This window comes from Lichenostomus cassidix, chromosome 1, assembly GCF_008360975.1.
Source record: "Lichenostomus cassidix isolate B80296 chromosome 1, HeHo_3.0, whole genome shotgun sequence".
Taxonomy (NCBI): domain Eukaryota; kingdom Metazoa; phylum Chordata; class Aves; order Passeriformes; family Meliphagidae; genus Lichenostomus; species Lichenostomus cassidix.
Window position 1 is genome coordinate 112818818 of NC_139479.1, and position 17599 is coordinate 112836416.

The 17599-nt window shown below is 41.3% G+C and overlaps 1 protein-coding gene across 2 annotated transcripts in view; it reads right to left on the reverse strand.

Annotated features, from left to right (window-relative positions):
* EPHA3 (EPH receptor A3) overlaps positions 1 to 10475 on the reverse strand; it is a 176493-nt gene extending 166018 nt beyond the window's left edge. The window contains exon 1 of one of the 2 annotated variants that reach the window (XM_085077109.1): positions 10242 to 10475. In XM_085077109.1, the coding sequence (XP_084933235.1) occupies positions 10242 to 10359 (118 nt within the window). In that variant the 5' untranslated portion in view covers positions 10360 to 10475. The remainder of the gene's footprint in view (positions 1 to 10241) is intronic. The other variant, XM_085077099.1, reaches the window with a different exon arrangement.
* Positions 10476 to 17599: the final 7124 nt, after the last annotated feature.

Sequence of the window (17599 nt, forward strand, 5' to 3'; positions counted from 1 at the left end):
TAATTTAAAATGTTCAGTAAAAACTGTTTCTAAAATTAAGAGATGGTGTTACAAATATTAGATGAAAGGACAAAAGACCAGCAATATATGTCAACTTAACCTAGAGATTATTGCTGCTCTAGAACATAAAAGCCTCCACCATCAATTTGGATGATTTGGCAAATTCTAATTTTATGGCAGTTTCCCTCAGCTTTTGAAGAGGAAGAATTTAATTTTCCTCCTCCCAGATTTTACTTTTCTTATCAAACACACTCCCCAGGAGCATCTGAGGCTGGATTTAGATACCTCAGCTTTTCCTACAGCTCAAAAATTAAAAGCAGCCAAAGCAGCAACCTCACTGCAAATTTCTCTCAGAAAAGGCTGCCACGAAGGAGGGAATGCAGGGCAGCAACCAGCAATGCTGGAATGCCTATAAATAAAAGCATCACCTGCGCTCAGTGCTAAGTGGAAGATCTCCAGTGGTCCTCTGCCTTTTGCTAAGTTTGGAGCCTGCCCCTGGAAAAGAGACAACCATCCATCCATTCCCAGCGATGAACACAGGCAAAACAGATTTTTATGTCTTTTTTATGACTTTGAAACATGAGCGTGCTCTTGATATTGTTAAAGTGGCACAAGGCTCGATTTCCAAGTATGCAAAAACATATGACTGGCGGTGGGCTGGAATGCACTGTTTATCAAAGGGGCCTAATAAGGTTTTGGTTTTATTAGGCTATTTCCTGTAAGCTGATATGTGCCAGTTCTATTCATTAAGACAAGGATATAAAAATTAAAAATGGATTAACCTAATGGGTTCCAAATTACTGTGTCGCCTTCACTTTTTTGGATTTTTTTTTAACAATTCCAATTGGTCCTTTTCCAGTACCCCCTACAAAACCCAAGAGGCATAAAGCTTCAAGATACCTGAATTACAGTTTAGCTGAACTCACATTCAAGTACAAATCCTACACATCTCATGCTCCTGCACCACTCTGGCATTAAATCTGATCTCACTGAGGCACCATGTTAAACATGCAAATGCAAAATGGGGGCTACTCTGTTGAAAGGGAGCTTAAATTCCCATTAAAACCCAAGTTTTTTTGCCCTCTCAGAGGAAAAAAAAAATACCAGAAACCATGGATGAGATTCAGTTACCCAAACCCAGCCAATCCCTGCCTTTTATCAACCCAGAATAGAAGTGGGTCTCTTGTAGGATGTGTCATATTTGTCAGTCCCACTGGGTGCCCAAACCCTGAGGCACATGAAATGGCACCACATGTTATGTCTGGCCAAAACTCAACAGCAACCATTACTCAAATCATGTTAATAAGTTCTAAAGCACTTCTCAAAAAGGTTTAACCACGCTGCACAGTCAACTCTTTTTACTTCTACATTCCCTTGGGGGAAAAAAAAGTTCCAGTATTCACTTGGTTTACAGAAATGAGCTCTCTGAAGGGCTGGTAGATTTGGAACATGACAAAGATCCCCCTTGGGAAGACTTTTAGCAACTGAAAGGGGAAAATAAATGTTGAGTCACAGTGTTCAAGTTCACTTAAGGTAAGCTGAGAACTCCAAACCTACTATGACATGCTCAGTTTCTAGGATTCTAGACACTAAAAAGTGTCACAGAAAGGACTCTTGGGCATATACAACACCCACGACTAAAAGTTCCTAGGTTCCCACAAATTTTGCTGCAGTTCAAACATATTCAAGGTCCTGAAATCAACAGAAACCACAGCAAATGATCAATACCCCTTGGAGGACAGAAAATTTTGAGACAGGGACCAGAGCATAAGTCCAGGAAATGACTATTCATTTGTTAAAAAGGCTGTGATATCCCCCAAGTGAATCAAATGGCAGCATGCCACAACTCATAAAAACATTTCACTTTTAAGAAACTCCTTGCATGGGGCACAGAAGAACAAAACCCCTGCAAGAGAAGAGAGCTGGGATGGGTTTGCTTGAGTTTTGTTTTTCTAAGTTTAAAACACAGAAGTCAAGAATTGTAAAACAATTCCGAGAGTCCTGAAGTACTATATTTGGAAAGCCACATATTCAAGTGTGCCATGATAGTTTTGTCAAGATTTTCTTCTCTAACTCCATGAATAAAGAGCTCAAGCCTGCATGGAATGCTTGGGTCCTCACCTGGCTGCTCCACAGATAAAATAAGCCCACACAGTAAAAGATTCAACATCATGGTGCAAAGTGCAAGAGCAAAATGCCAATAATACAAGAAATCTCCTCAAATGTCACTTTGAGAAAACCAAGATGCCTAAGCCATTTTTATTTTCCAACACAGTGATGTCACCAACATGATATTTTCATTGTTTGCCAGGTTAACAGAATTTATGGAGGTAATTAATGCAGAACATGTGTGCTGAGCTATCCATATGAAAAATGGAATTGCCCTGACTTCATTTGCTGCCTTTGCAACCAAAACCCCACCAACATCTTTTTTCACCATTTCCATATGTGAGAAACACAAATATTTATAACAAAGGTAAATGACTAAATGGCTGCTCTACTTCCATCCACCCACAAGACCCTTTTTCATATCCCTGTCTCCTGCTTATTCTTCTGCTTCCACTACCTTCCCACAAAGGACTTGGGTTTCCTTTCTATTCCACAAGCTAAACAAGTTCTTCACACCTCTTCTCCACTGTTTCTTTCCTCAGTTTGCGTGGAAAACTTCTGTTTAACTTCTTGAGCATCCTGTGTCTGAGCTTTAACCCAGCTCTCAGGAAAAGCAATGCCAATAAACATTTCATTATTTTCTTGTGTCTTTTCTTCTGGGCATCTACAGGGTCAAAGCATGTCCCCCCTCAGGTAAACAGCTTTTAGTAAAAAAAGAAATTGGCCCACAGCCCTCAAAAGCAAAGAAAATTGTCTTTGCCTTCTGCTCTTTCTGCCTGAATGTTGATTTCTGGAGGAGAAGGAACAGCAAAAATGGCACAGGCATGAGAGGAAGGGTGGGTAGGTGGGCTGGGAACAGAAGAACCTGATGAACTTTCCCTACAGCTGGGTTTCCTTCAGAGAGTTTGGGTGAGCACAGTACATTCTGCACATCTGGAGCCACGTACTCCAGGAAAAGTGAGCTCTCAACCAGTGCTAGGACATTTGTTCTCTGGGGTAAATCATGGGAGAAATGGTTTTGCAGGGCAAGGTCCTCACCATCTCAGAGCCATCTCAACTTAAAGGCATCAAGCCAGTGTTCTCCATCAACATGAAGCTGGACAGACATAACTCACTTTGCTTTTTTTTTTTTTTTTTTTTTCCTCCTTTTTAAAGAAAGCACTGTCAGAGCAAGATTAAATAGAATGGTAAAAATGTCTCTACTCTTTCTTTACCCTACTACAGCCTCTGTTGAAATTCACCACTGGTAAATCAGAGTCACGAAGCTTACTAATGTAAACAGAGCTCAGACTTTCAGGGAGGCAAGGAATTTCTTAATTTGTGCTTTGCTCACTGCTGAGATCCCTGTCAGGGCTGAATTCTGGGTTCCTAACTTCATCATTAATCCGAGAAAGTCTGGATTTTGATCTGATTTTTCTAAGATTCAAATCCAACTTTCACTTCATCTCTCCCTGCTTACTCCCTTCCTATGATCCTTCTCTCCCCCTCTAAAACAGATCTCTCAAAAAGCCTTGCCTCTCAAAAAAAAAAAAAATCAAGCAGAACAAACCCCCTCTAGCTGTCCCCTTACTTCTCAGCAATTAAATTAAGAAATTCCATGTCACTTGCTGTTATTTGTTACTGCACAAAGTTTGTGGGAAGCCTACCATGGACCAAAACATATATTTGTGCTTTAATTGCAATTTATTTAAAGAGCAACTTGTCACTCTAGATTTTCTAAAACCCCTCCATTCCTAGGCACCAATTTAAAAGTTTCAGGTTTTAATTAATGTCCTCTTATGTGAGGCAGCTATACTTTAGGAGGCTTAATTACTCCTTAAAAGAAAAAAGAAAAGGGAGAGACCAATGCAATGCAAATCTTTCTATCCAAACATAGATATAAAAACATTATGAGAAACCAGCTGGAAATAAAAAAAAAAAAAAAGGGCACCATTCCCACACCATATTACACTAAACTGCCCTGACTGAACCTTAACATTCAACCTATTGTTCTCTTAATTGCTAGCAAGTTTCAACCACTGTTCGTTTGGTCTGCTATTCTTCTTTCATCAATATTTTTCCAGTAGATTAATGGGATTTCCCTCCATATTTTGCCTGGAACAGCAGGACACGGTAGTTAAATGAGCAAAAAAAAAAAAAAAGGAGGGTGGTACAAATGTTTCTGCTTACAATGTGTCTGATTTAATAACATCTCTGCAAATTTCAGGCTTTGCATGCTGGGGTTTCACTCTGGCTCCCCGTCACTCTCACTGACTGGAACTTTTCTGTCACCATCCCAAGGTTTCTTTCAGGCAGGATTATCTTCATTTCTACATCTTTATTTCTTTCATTCATTCACTGCAGAAACTTGAAAGGAACTTTCAGTTTAAGGCACTGAATTTTAATCTTGCATCTGTTTCACACTTCAGAATGAGTACTTGCGCTTGGATTTATCAAACTCCTAAGAAACTAAGAAGCACAAAACTACTGCTGGGGAATACAATCCTAAGCCCACAAATTGCTAGCACGCTCTGTTCCCAAAATTACACTCCTGGGAGTTCATATCTAATCTTCTGAATTAACTTATTTTCTTTTAAAACTTTTGGTTCTTGTTTAGAACAGTTGAAATATGTGGGTTTTTTTAAAAAAAAGCTACTGCTCTGAAGTGTTTACAGAAATAAGGGTTACCCCACTGTGGTTAATTTTTAGGAAGAAGGATCATTTAACAGTAGTCAGATGCTTTTGTAAACAAATAAAATCTTCTCTTTCACTCTGTCATTTCATATGGAGAGCCTTTTCCTCCTCACAAATACAATGCTTCAACAAATCTAACTATGCAAAAGAAAGGAAATGGTTCATTCTAGAAAAAGCACTCTTTGGCTGCTGGAATTACATTTTAGAAAGGCAGTTAAGGCCATTTTAGAAAGTGGGTTAGTAAAAGCCCTCTGCCCCACCTATGCAGATTTATCCAACTCTGGAAACATCCACTCAGTTTTGCTCTTTAGAGTATCAAAATTACCTTCTGGGTTTAAACACCAACTCCACTGAGCCGAGCTTTGAACTTCACCATAAGTAAGCACATGATTACTGCCCCAGTTACTCCTTTATTTGGATTTTCTTTTACAGAGAAATCAAAGAGCAGCTACAAAGCTACACGAGTTGCAGGTATCTCATGGCACTAACTCAGGCTCTGCATAAAACTCTGCAAACAGGACTGTGGTATTTGGTAACAGCTCTGTAGTGACCCTCACTGGTGATAAAATCCAGAGCTCTGAAAACAAGAAAATGAACACCTGCATCCGTATTTCTAAACTTTCATCAAGTGGGGATTACAAGAACAAGAGCAATTATAGACATTTTCCTAGAGGAAAACTTGCAAGTTCTCTAACAGAATCGAAAAGTAAGTATACTAGTAGCAATTTACCTAACTCCAGCAGATAATAATTTAAAAAAAAATTAAAACTAATTTGTACATCCTCCCAGATGGGAACGAAAAAATTTAAGTTCAATCAGAACGCACTCCTGATTTGCAAAGATTTTATGCAAACAACTGTTAAACTTGGTGTGCCTATTATCTGTTTCATGCTTGCCCATCTGCTGGTGCTTTTTTGCAGAAGCTGATAGTACAGAAGAGTTCTGACCCATTTCTATGCCCTGAGTGCTTCGTTGGGCAGCAAATATGTTGTATCCAAATTAACTGCAAAAAGAATTAATTGCTGTGTCCAATTTGCACGTCTCTGCGTTTCAAACACCTGCTTTAAGTTTGCTGTACTCAATGTAGTGATTTTTCTTTTTAATACTCTATACTGCAATAGCAGTGAGTCAAGGAAAAATCCAGTGACAAACAGTAAAAAAATTAATTATTCCATGTGTTACAGCCTACTGTCAAAAATGTGGACAGAAAACAGTGCATTTACCCAACTTCTCCCACAGCACAGAGTTTTTAAACCATCATGGTGTGAATTTTAAAATGTTTATTGTTTGTCTCATCGTACTGCTTAGGATTAAGCACAGAAGCTTTGAATAGATACAGCTGTATGAAAAACAGTCCTCTAGCCCGCCACGACTGAGCTTTCTGAAACTTAATTTTCAAAAGATATCACATTAAGACACCTAAACCTACTTTTAACTTCTTCTACAGATGAACACTCAGTAGCAAGCCAGGGCACCAGAAGGAATTGTGTCACAAGAAATGAAGACTTACCCTGACCTAATGATACATGACACAAGCAAAGTAAGATTTGTAAAAAGTATTTCCCCCTTCTGATTCTATTGAAAAGTTCCCAGTATTGCCAGCCTTTCCCAAAATCACATGCAAGGCTTGCACAAGCATCTTGTTCCATGTGCAAGCAGCACATTTTTCAAAAGCACACCAAGAGCTGTCACGACTACCAAGGCACAGCAAATTGTCTTTAGCAACTTTAAGTGTTAGCAGAGACCAGCTCAGATAAAAATGGTGCATTTAATTGTGCACCTATGCAAAGTTCTGAGATGGTAATCAATGAACAAAAAATGAAACTGCAGCTCCAAATCCATTACAGACTGAAAAGAGAGGCTGATTGGAATCTTCTTACTGTAAACCCAAAACAGGCACTGTTTGAAACACAGTACTGTAAGCAGATTTCCCATATTGATCTTTTGGTAGCTGTGTTCACAAGAAATTAATTTTATGCTAGATTGAGAGGTTACAAGAAGTTTCCTGTCTGCACAGTCAAAATATTATTGAAGCAATTCAGGTTGTCAGTAAAAGCTTAAACAAATTTGCTGATAATCCTGTTAATGACCTGGGTCAAGTGTTAACTGTTGTGGGTTATAAAACAGTGAAATTAAGGTTGCTGGTACCCTCAGGCAGGCAATATAGTTACAGAAGAGACCGAGGAGAAATTATTAAATTAAAGAATGACAGAACTAATTCAATTCCTTGATACCACAGGAATTATTTGGAAAAGGAATCGCATCCTTCTAAAGAAAAAAAAATCCATAATCCTCACTAAGAAAAAAATATCCAGCAGAATGGAATAGGAGAATGTGTAGTTACTATGCACCTATGGGGCTCAGTCTGCAAACTCCAAACTGGAAAAGTTGGATGTTAAATCTTCCTGACATTTTCCTGCCCTGCAGAAAAAGGCAAACACCTCTTACCAGTAAACACAGATAAATTTGAACTTCAGAGAACCTCCTTGAGCTCCTGTGACTGTGTGGGGGAAACACAGGCAGATTTCTGATGAGCACGGCAGAGTTGGAAAACAAACTCAGGGGAAATTTTACTTTTTATCCAGAAACAAATCTAAATGAGACTTCTCTGGGATGAAGCAAATTAAGAAAATCTCAGGCTCTCCAAAAACAAACAAACAACAAAAAAAATTAATGTATTGAACAGCACAAAGTTCAGTAAGCCAACAGTTTGTCTTCAAACCCTCTTTATTCTTCTCTCCCTTCCTCCCATCCACTTCCATTGCAGTATTACCATAACAGTCATCAGTTTTAATATTGATTGCAAATGTTAAGTGAAGTTGTGTTCTAAATAAGAGAAATAATTCTTTCAAGTCAAATAAATTTAGGAAATATTTCTCTGATAGCTCTGCCCATACCCTTGTTATGTGCACACTGCTACATTGATGTCCCCTAGAAGTTAGACTAAGCTATATAAACACAGCAAAAATTGGTTCCATCTTTTTTTAAAACAATTTGCATGGAGAATTTCAGCAGTAGCTTTGATATGAAATGTAGGGGAAAAGGTACATATTTTCACATGCATGCCTATACTAACAAATGCTGTCCAAAATATATCTTCTTTTATTCTCAGTGGTGGAAAAAAGAAACTTCTCTAAATACTCCAGAGAAATGCAGAAATATCTATCTCAAGTTTTGGGAGGAAATTTATAGGAACAACAGCAGAAATATAAGTGAAGTTGTTAGAAAAATATTACCTAATAGAGAAAAACATCATCTTGTGACATGAGTTAAAGCTGCATGCTAACACTTGTTCATCAGTTAGTGGGTCAGCAAATTATAATAATTAAGATTTCTAAACTCACACGATAAGTCTGTATAGTGTAAATAAAAAAAAGAATTACGGAGCTTTCCTAAATGGGGGTTAAAAAAAAAACAAAACCAAAAAACCCACTTTAAAGTTGATCTCTTTTTTTAAAACAAACTGTCAAAATTCCTGCTTTTGAAAAGCATAGCAAAACATACACTTTAAATAAAAATAAAAATAAAAAAAAAGCCATGCAAAAGCAGGTTGCTCTCCGGTAACAGCATTTTTACTGTTGTTTTCACTACCAATTCCGCAAATCTTGCTCATCTTGTCCAAGCTCTTGGAGCTGAAGAGAGAGAAGGGAGGCAGCATTTGCTGAAAGCTGACTTGGACAAGTGTACTTAACATGCATTCCGTATGATACCCATATTTTCCCTCCTTTCTCCATTCTCAGCGCCAGTGACTCCAAACAAAGGCACGAAAAGTGGGGGTTTTTTTGCAAACGGGAATGCTCCAACATCTCACTGGCATGGTCAGTCTCAGTGTACAGAATGTGCCTGTCTGCCACTGCCATGGAGGCTGAGCTGCTCTGCTGAGTGACAGAACCACCACCCTTCCCAAAGAGCTCTTCATAAAACCCCTATTAACACTCTTGGCTTCATTTCTGAAAAGTATTTTTGAGAGATGGCAATATTTGCAAAATAGCATCTAAGTGGAGGTTTGAAAGCGACTGTTGAAAGCTCACTCATTAAAAAAATGCCTATAAAGAACTGCATGCAAAACAAATTTACATAAAACATACAAACAGATGACATATTGCTTTTCTAGTATAATGGTTCTGTAATTACTTCCTAGCAATGAAACCAGCTGATTAAAGATTTCCCAGGACTTGTAAAGTTTGCATCTTTGCTTATTTATTTTTTATTACATTTCTTTTTCCTTCCAGAAATCATTTAAAGTTGTTATCTCACTGCCTCATTGCACAAGCACCCAGAATATCAATAAGTGCATCAGCATTATTTCTACAGGAGAAATAATTGTTCTGATAGCTTTCAGAGCTTCTCTCCACAAAAATCCAGCTCAAGCAGGTGCAAGTTTTACATGGCTGTTGGATGCTAGAAGTTCTTCACAACCTTTGCCCTCTGGATTTTATCCCTAAAGATAATTACACTGGACATCCTGGTCATGCCGAGTGCCTTCACTGTGAAAGCAGGCAAAAGCTCCATTTCATTTTCCTTTTTTTTCTTTTTTTAATAGGCAAAGAGCAAGGGTTTTGTGGTTTGGGTTTGTTTGGTTTTTTTCCCCCAAGTATTTTATTCACTTTCTCAGTGTCTTCTTGTAATTATTTTTTTTTTTTTTGCCCTGAAACCTAACATGCATGTTCAGCAAATGCCATATTTAAAATTAACAGGGAGAAAGAAAACAAACCATTCCTGCTTGGTTTTAGGAAATTTACTCACATTCACATGCACACAGACAACTTTAACACATTGATACACATCCGATAGGAACAACGCGGTCTGATACAAACCCGCTAGGGAACCAGAAGGAGCTTGCACAAGGGAACAAGCTTCTTTCTTGGGTTAATTAAAACTTTCCAAAGACAGGATGACTAAGGCAACCACCCTCCCTGCCCAGGGAAAGGGCTCTGTTATCCCGGGGCTGAGGGCGGCGGGGACACCCCTGGGTGGCTCCGTGCCGCTGTCACCCGCGGCGGCTAAGGGAGCCCGGGGCACAGGAGGCTGAGCCGGGCACCTGCCGGGGCTGGCGGCTCTGCATGCCCGGCCGCTGCCCGCGCTGCCACCTCGCCGGGGCTGCGGCTCCCGGTCACCACCGCTGGCGCAGGGCGGGGGTGGCACAGCCTGCGCTGCCCTCGTCAACTCTGCTCGGGGGCAGGTGGGGCGGCTGCCCGCCTGCCCATCCAACCCTCCACCCATCCATCCGTCCGTCCGTCCGTCCGTCCGTCCGTGCAGCGCGGCCGCGCGGTGCCAGGGCGAGCCCGCCGCTCCCGGGGCGAGGAGGCGCTGCCGCACGGGACCACCTTAACGGGGAGCGGCGGGGGAAGAACGGGGAAAAGAACGGAAAGAATTGAAAGAAAAACGAATAGAGGAGGGGGGGATGACGGAAAGGGAGGACGAGGAAGAAGGGGGTCACCCGGCCGTGCGCGGCTCACCTTCGTTGGCGGGGCGGGCGCTCAGACGGCCGGCAGCGCCGAGCGCAGCGCCGAGCAGCACCAGCAGCAGTAGCAGCAGCAGCAGCGGCGGTGGCGGCAGGCGGCGGCGGCGGTCCATGTCGGCGGGGCAGAGCGCAGGCACAGCCGCATCGCTCCGCGCCGCATGCCACCGTTCCGCGCCCGCTCCGCGCCGCCGCCACCGGCCCCGGCGCCGGGACCATGCCCCGGTCCGCCTCCGCGCTGCGCCCGGGAGGAGCCGCCCCCGCCCCGCCCGGCCCCGCCGCCGCCGCGCAGCCCCCGCCCCGCTCCGCGCCCCTCCCACCGCCCCGCCCCGGGGCAGAGCGCGGAGCGGCGCGCAGCCCGCGGGGATGCTGCCCGGCGCTCGGCGGAGCGCCTCACACCAGTCACGTCAGCCGGGAGCCTCGGGCGGGTGTCGCTCCCTGCCATCCGCCCCGGCCAATTACCGCGCTCCCCGGGCTGAATGCAGGGCGAAGGAGCGGTAAGAGCTCGGGAGGTTCAGCCCGCAGCCGTAGCCGGCTTGCTGAGAAATGCCAATTGCATCGCTCATCCCTTTGGTGAGCCCGGTGCACCTCCGGCCCGAGGAGCTGAGTGACTTTGCCATGGCTAAAGCAAACTGGAGCAGGGGCTCCACCCGAGAGCTGCTCTCTGTAGGGGTGTGTGGCTCTACTCTAGAAGTTGCCGTGTGAAATGAGTATTTTTTAGAAGCGTTCTCTTCATGCCTGCACCTTTCCTTCAGTCCTCTCAGCCCATCAGAGGCCCCAGAGTACCTGTCAGAGCAGAGCAGAGAAACAGGCGTGCGATGCTGCTATTCCACTGCTCTCAGGGGGAATCACTGCAGAGCAGCACTTCCCAAGGTTCCCCTTCTGTAGATCTTTTTTTCTTTCAGAATATGGACATCTTTCTTCCCAAGCGACTCGTCTCAGGTCTCCAGAGCCACCCAGCGTGGTTCTGTGGAAATGGGAAAATATTTGAATAGTACTGAGGTCAAATAAACATTTCACTCCAAACCCAAGTTATGCATCCTTGCAGTACAGAGCCTAGCTCTGAATGCATGTGCTGCCTGCACAAGCAGCGAGCAACAGCATGGGAGGAGAGGAGCTTTTGGCAACAGATGTGGGACTGCGTGGCAGAATTAACATCAAAACTCTTTGATAGCAGAGAAACCGAGCCCCAATGCTTCTCAAACCAGTATGTTAAGCATCTAAATAACCTCCTCCTTCATTGTCCTGCGTGTCCTTGTGTCCTCAGGGTCAGAGAACTGCTGCCTGCAGCACCTGAGCTGCAGGTTTATCATCAGTGATGCAGCTTTTCTGTCCCCCAGCAGCACAAGAGGAGGTGCTGGGCTGGTTGCAAGGCAGGACCTGTGCTGAGGTGTCTCCTGCACACCCCAAACATCTGGTTCAGCTCTGCCAGGTCTACACTGCACTGAAGGGGTTGGAAATGTATGGAAGCCAAAGGAAAGGACAGAGAAGGCCGTGAGAAGTCAGTCTCAGGTTCCTGTTTCAGGAGAGTACAGTGGAGAACATAAGCACTATAAATTAATATGAAAACATTCATCTCCTTTCCTGTTTCCAGGCTTGATTATTCAGCCAGCCAAATTAAGGAATCATCAGATTTAATACCATTTGTTTCATGTCTCCAGTCCTTCCTTTCTCTTATACTATTTACCATCTACCCTACCTATTTCCATTGTGGTTCAGCTTCCAAAAGGAGAAAAATATGCCCAGAGCTCTTGAGCAGGAAACCTGCAGGGGCAGAGGGAGGAGCAGGGTGCTCTGGTCATGCAGTTGACAATGGCCCAGAGAAAGAGATCTCCTGTCCTCCTTTGTCCTTCTCAAGACTCATTTCACCACACCTTTTCATTCATTTGACAAAGATGATTTTCCACAGCGAAAAGTCCAGAAATACACACTGATTTCCTCAAAATGTAACTTTCTCTAGTAATAAAAAATATTTTGCTTTTTTTTGGAGGTTTTTTTTTCCTAGATTTTCTTCAGCTTTTCAGAATATACAGCTATTTTCATTGAGTTTTTTAATTCAGCAGAGATACTCCTTTAAAATTCTACTAAGTTCTCAGGGCTACTAGTTCTGGTCTCTCTGAAGTCACATCTTTATTTCATTATCTCAGGTAATTTTTTTTGCTTTTAAGGTGTGAGAAAAAGGTGAAAGAAAAATGGTAAAGACATAGGGTGAAGAAAAAGGTGAAAGAAAAAGGGTGAAGAAAGATAACAAATGGGGGCGGGGGAGGGAAGTGGAGAAGAACAAAGATGACAATCAACCCAAAACCCAACAAACTTCTGTTTTCAGATAATAAATAAAATATTTCCAAAGAAGGGAGTTTTTGAGGCTACTCATGGCAATCATATTCTGAATTTGTGACTATATCAGCACCAGTGAACTCATCTCAGAGGAAGAAAAGGATATTAAACAACACAATCCATATAATGCAAATTTTTAGTATCAAAGTTCTAAGAAAACCTCTCGAGCTAAAAAATGAATAGCAGAAATATTTGGAAAAATTTGAAATAATGCATACTAAGAAAACTCCAGGTTAAAAAAAAACCAAACAAACAAACCCAGACCTGGGAAAATTCTCAGCAGGAAAGAAAGATTAAATTCATTACAAATTTCTCACTAGGCTTTTTTCTCTGTGACGCACGTTGTGTTAGTTTTGTGCAAATTGCATGTTTACTCTATTAAGAGTAATTTTCTGTGAGCTTAAAGGGCACCTTTGAAGAAAGAAAATAGCCTCTAGTGGCATTTCTGCACAACCAGAGTGCACATGGTAATATCTTTGCCCTAGCATCCATAAAATCCTTCTAGAGGAACACATAACTATGATTTATGATTTTCTGCCAGCCCTGGGCTTTAATTTCTTTAATATATTGGAGATCAAAATCCTTACTAAACACAAATTTTATCTCTTACATTTTTCTTTTGTAAACAGGGAGGTGACACATTCTGTGATTGTATAATGGAAAAAAGAAATCATAACACATGGGCAGAATGCTCCGGATCCCACGTTTGCATACTAAATAGGAAAACAACTTTCTGCCTAATGAAAAAATGCTACAGATTATTAGGAATAGCCACAGAAGTAATCAATCAATTTATCCAATGGACTGGGCCACAGCCTGCTTCCAAGAAGCTTTTTAATGTTTATGGCTCTTGAGCGGTGTAGTTTAATTAATTGAATGACATGAAACTTCTAATCTTAAGAGATTTAAAGTGTTTTCCTCTAAAAAACAAACAAAAAGAATTAATGACAGGTTCACTACTCATAAAGAAAGGTGGCTGGACAATCCCCCATTTATTCAGGGAGGAGGCAGAACAATGCTCCCCAAGTGATGCCTCGCCTGTGCCTCCATGGGATTGTTTGGAGGCGTGAGAACATTTCCCCCTCAATTTCTGGGATTTCTTTATGAAGCTTCTTGTTGGTGATGTGGATACACCTCCCTTCACAGGGACCTGCAGTGACAGAACTTTTCCACATAAATCATACTGGGGACAGCTTTTCAAAATTGTTCAGTGATCAGTTAGGCCTCCAAATAACCACCTGAGTATATATAAATTACATGTATTTGTGCATGTATCAGTTTTAATATTAACAGTTTAGTGCCCATGTAAAAAATATCATAAATGGAAGCATTGCTGCATGAATTCATCATAAGCCTGATGGACATGTGCCAGTTTTGGAGATGGTGATGAAGAAGGAAGAACCCTCCCACGAGCCACCAAGTAGATTTACTTGGTTTGAATATTCTTGGGGAGAGTTTTTACAGCATAACTCAAAGGTCTCCTAATGTACAGCGTCGCCCTGAAAATGCAAGCAGATGAGGAAATGCAGGATGTGGAAGAGTAAAAGGCAGGATGCAATAAAAACAAATGATAATGAAGTGTGAAAAGCTACTTTAAATAAGTCATCTAAAGCTAAGCTATAGCCCTTCCCAATCAATACTTACATAATAATTATGTGAAAATCCAGAAAAATGGATTAACAAGACAGCATAGGAAACTGAGCTTCGAGCAGCAACAAAGCTGAACTTGCAATTATGAAGCAACTGCACACTAACCCCATAATGAAGAAAAGTATGGAGATGGAAAAGAGTAGAAAAGCAAAATGCCAATGAAGTTCAGGCTGCAAGTTTCCTCTATAAAGCCTGAATCATTTGTTAAATATGTAATAAAAAGGTGACAGTCCAAGCACTTAGACTGAATTTACCTATCTGTAAACAAAAATCTATAGAAGCCATAAAAGAAAAGCTTCACCAGCATTACTGCCAGTTTTCAGGGAAAAGCAACATTTATGTGCAGGGGAGAGTATTGCTATCGTGAAAGAGCTTGCCAAATTTTAGCTTTTGGATGGAGCATTTACGGTAGAAATCCATGAATCCTGTAAAGCCAGACTGTATTATGGAGACCCTGGCAGGCCTCCAATAAGGTGCATAATGGCAAGTTTTGATCAGTTTGTTTTTTTCTTGCAGGTCACAAAGAATGTTCAAGAATTACTGTTATAAGGACAAAAAAAAAAGACAACCAAGAAATGAAATTAATTTTCTCATGTCTTTCAACTAACTGATTTTTTTTTGTTGTTTTTTAGAAGATATTGTGAGGCAGTGTTGGACAAAAAATAGGCAGACATATTTTAAAATAAATGAAACAGCACCTCTAATACCAGGGATCAGCATCCAATCTGGGGAATGCACTTGGAGAGTGCACAGGCAAATTTCCATAATCTGGATGAGCTGGATTGGAAGAATTCCCTCATCTTTGCAGAGCCAGGCTTGCATTCTGACAGCAAAATAGGTCGTCTATTTTTGCCAGCTAAAAAACAGACAGAAACATTCATGGCCAAGTGCAATTTTAAACAGCAGAATGCAAATAATCTGAAGAGTCTGTGTTCACAACATGTGAGAACTCCTTAACAGTTTCATTTCCACAGGGAACATTTTGCATTTGACAACTGATTTCACATTTTCTATTTTTTCTGCTACAGTGAAGAATACCTGAGATTCCATCCAATGATGAGGTACTTTTATATTTTCTGTTCATTTGCTGGGTTTTTTTTCTCAAACCATCTCACCTCCTCTCTGGTAGACAAAATTCTCTTCTGTGTCATGGAAATGGCACCATAACTTCTGTCCACAGTCCAAGGAAGCCTCAGGGGACAGAACAAGATGGGGAAAAGGCCTCAACTTCACATTGAGCATCAAAGCATGAAACAATACCTTTCCATACCTTTCCTCATAATGGCAAGATGTATATTTGACCGCATGGTGCGCATGTAGTTACTAATTCTCAACTAAATGAAAATCCTAATTCAAAAGGTGACAGTCTTTTTCCGAAGACTTGTTCCCAACTCTAATTCCTGCATGGAGACAGAGAGCTCCTGTTTGCTTCCAAAGCTGCTTCATTCAGGGCTTTGGGGAGAGATTAATTAGCTTGGAAACCGAGAACAACGTCATATGTAATAATTAAGAGCTACATAAGCTCAGGATTTGTCTGGATACACAGACCCTTCAGAAGGTCCTCCATGAAAGCAAATGGGCATGCCCAGCTTGTACCAACATTTCTCAGGCTCCAATCATAAGACAGCAAAAATAAACCTTAAAAGTCGAGGCACCCCTTAATTACAGCCTCCCAAACCATAATTCCCCCCAGCTGCAGTCAGTTACATGTGCACCAAGCAAGCAAATACGCATCTCGCCATTATGAGGAAAGGTATGAAATTATTTCATGCTTTGATGCTCAATGTGTTCTGCCCTTCCAAAGGGTGCAGAACACATTCTCAGCAGTCCCACCTGTGCTGCTGGATGACTTCAGGTCCTGTGAAAAGTCCCCACCCTCCTGACCCATCACCCCAGCTGACCCTGTGCGTGCTGAGAAGCTCTCAAGTCTTCCCGTGTTCTCTTCTTGCTTATAATCAGTTAATTACTTTGCCAGAACACTCGAGGTTGCTTTTTATTAATCTCCATGGCCACTTGGGCAATGAAGAATTGCAGTTCCTGCACAAGACTAAGCTAACACTATCTAAATATTATTCTTTATAATATTGTTGTTGCAATTATTAGACAACACATGCAATAAATAATTATACGTCATTAATATTCTCCCAGCCCAAGAGGAAATAAATGACCCATAGCAAGATGGTCTGTCAGCCTTGGGTCAAGCAGCTCTTATCAATTAAATAGGATATTTTAGGATATTTTGTGTTTTCCTCCCCAGTACTGCAGCCAGTTGCAGCTCTGTAGTGAAGGATGGAGCTCCTTAACCTTTCTCACTCACCAAAGAGAGCTGGAAATGCAAACATTTCTTATCCTGAGCTGGAGATGAGCTGCCTGTCTCAGGAGAATGTATTGCAAAGATTTCTGGTTTTCTTGAACATGAGAAAAAGCAGTTTTCCCCACTACAATGTCAGATTTGGTTTATCTGAACTAAATTTTTGGTCTTTAAAAGCCCTTTATTCATCTGGGTAATTTTTCATGAGACAGTTCACTTAAAGGCTCTGTTGCTTAAAGAGATTCTCTCATTTCTTCCAGCTGCCACCAAAACCTGGAAGAATATGTGAGTTACTTTTATGGTACCACAAAGATAGAAAGCCTCTGCCATTTGTATTACCAAAGTTGCTGGGAAAGGTTTACCAGAATTGAAATTAGTCATCTCTCTAGATATTTTAATGAGAGAAATAAACCAGTCGGTACCAAATCATTTCCTTTGGATGCATCAGCTTTGGAACTGGGAAGTAGCAGCAGGATGAAGAGAAAGAAATAGCAAATAAATAATTTGTACAATATGGTGGGGGAAATTTATTACAAAGAGTTGCAGGATTTTCCTAAATGAATGCAATGTTCTAACTCAAGAGGCAGCTGTAGAAAATGCATAGACAAAAAGAACCATAATAAAATAAAAACCAAACAAACAAAAAAAAAAAAAACCACCTCAATCTATTGGAAAAGCTGGAGACAACTAATAGAAAATAGTCCACATTCAGTTCCTAAGATATATTCACACTGATGTCAGGCCAAGCTGCAAAACTAAAATTCCAAAACCCACTAGAATCAAAGAGTATTTCTTGAGACAAGAGGACACTCATCAAAAATGACATGAGAGCCTTACATAAATGAAAAAATAGACTTTGCAGTGGGGCTGTGAAAATTATTCAGGGACTTTTGAGATGTGTGGAGGGGAAGGTTTTGCTGAAACCCAATCTATGCAAACAGTGTATTCTGCTGGTTTTATGGATGTGCTCCCTTCAATGGGACTTTGTTTTAAATAATACTTTGCTCTAGGATGGCAGCTGAATGAATTATTACTATTGCCCAGGGGAGAACAAAACT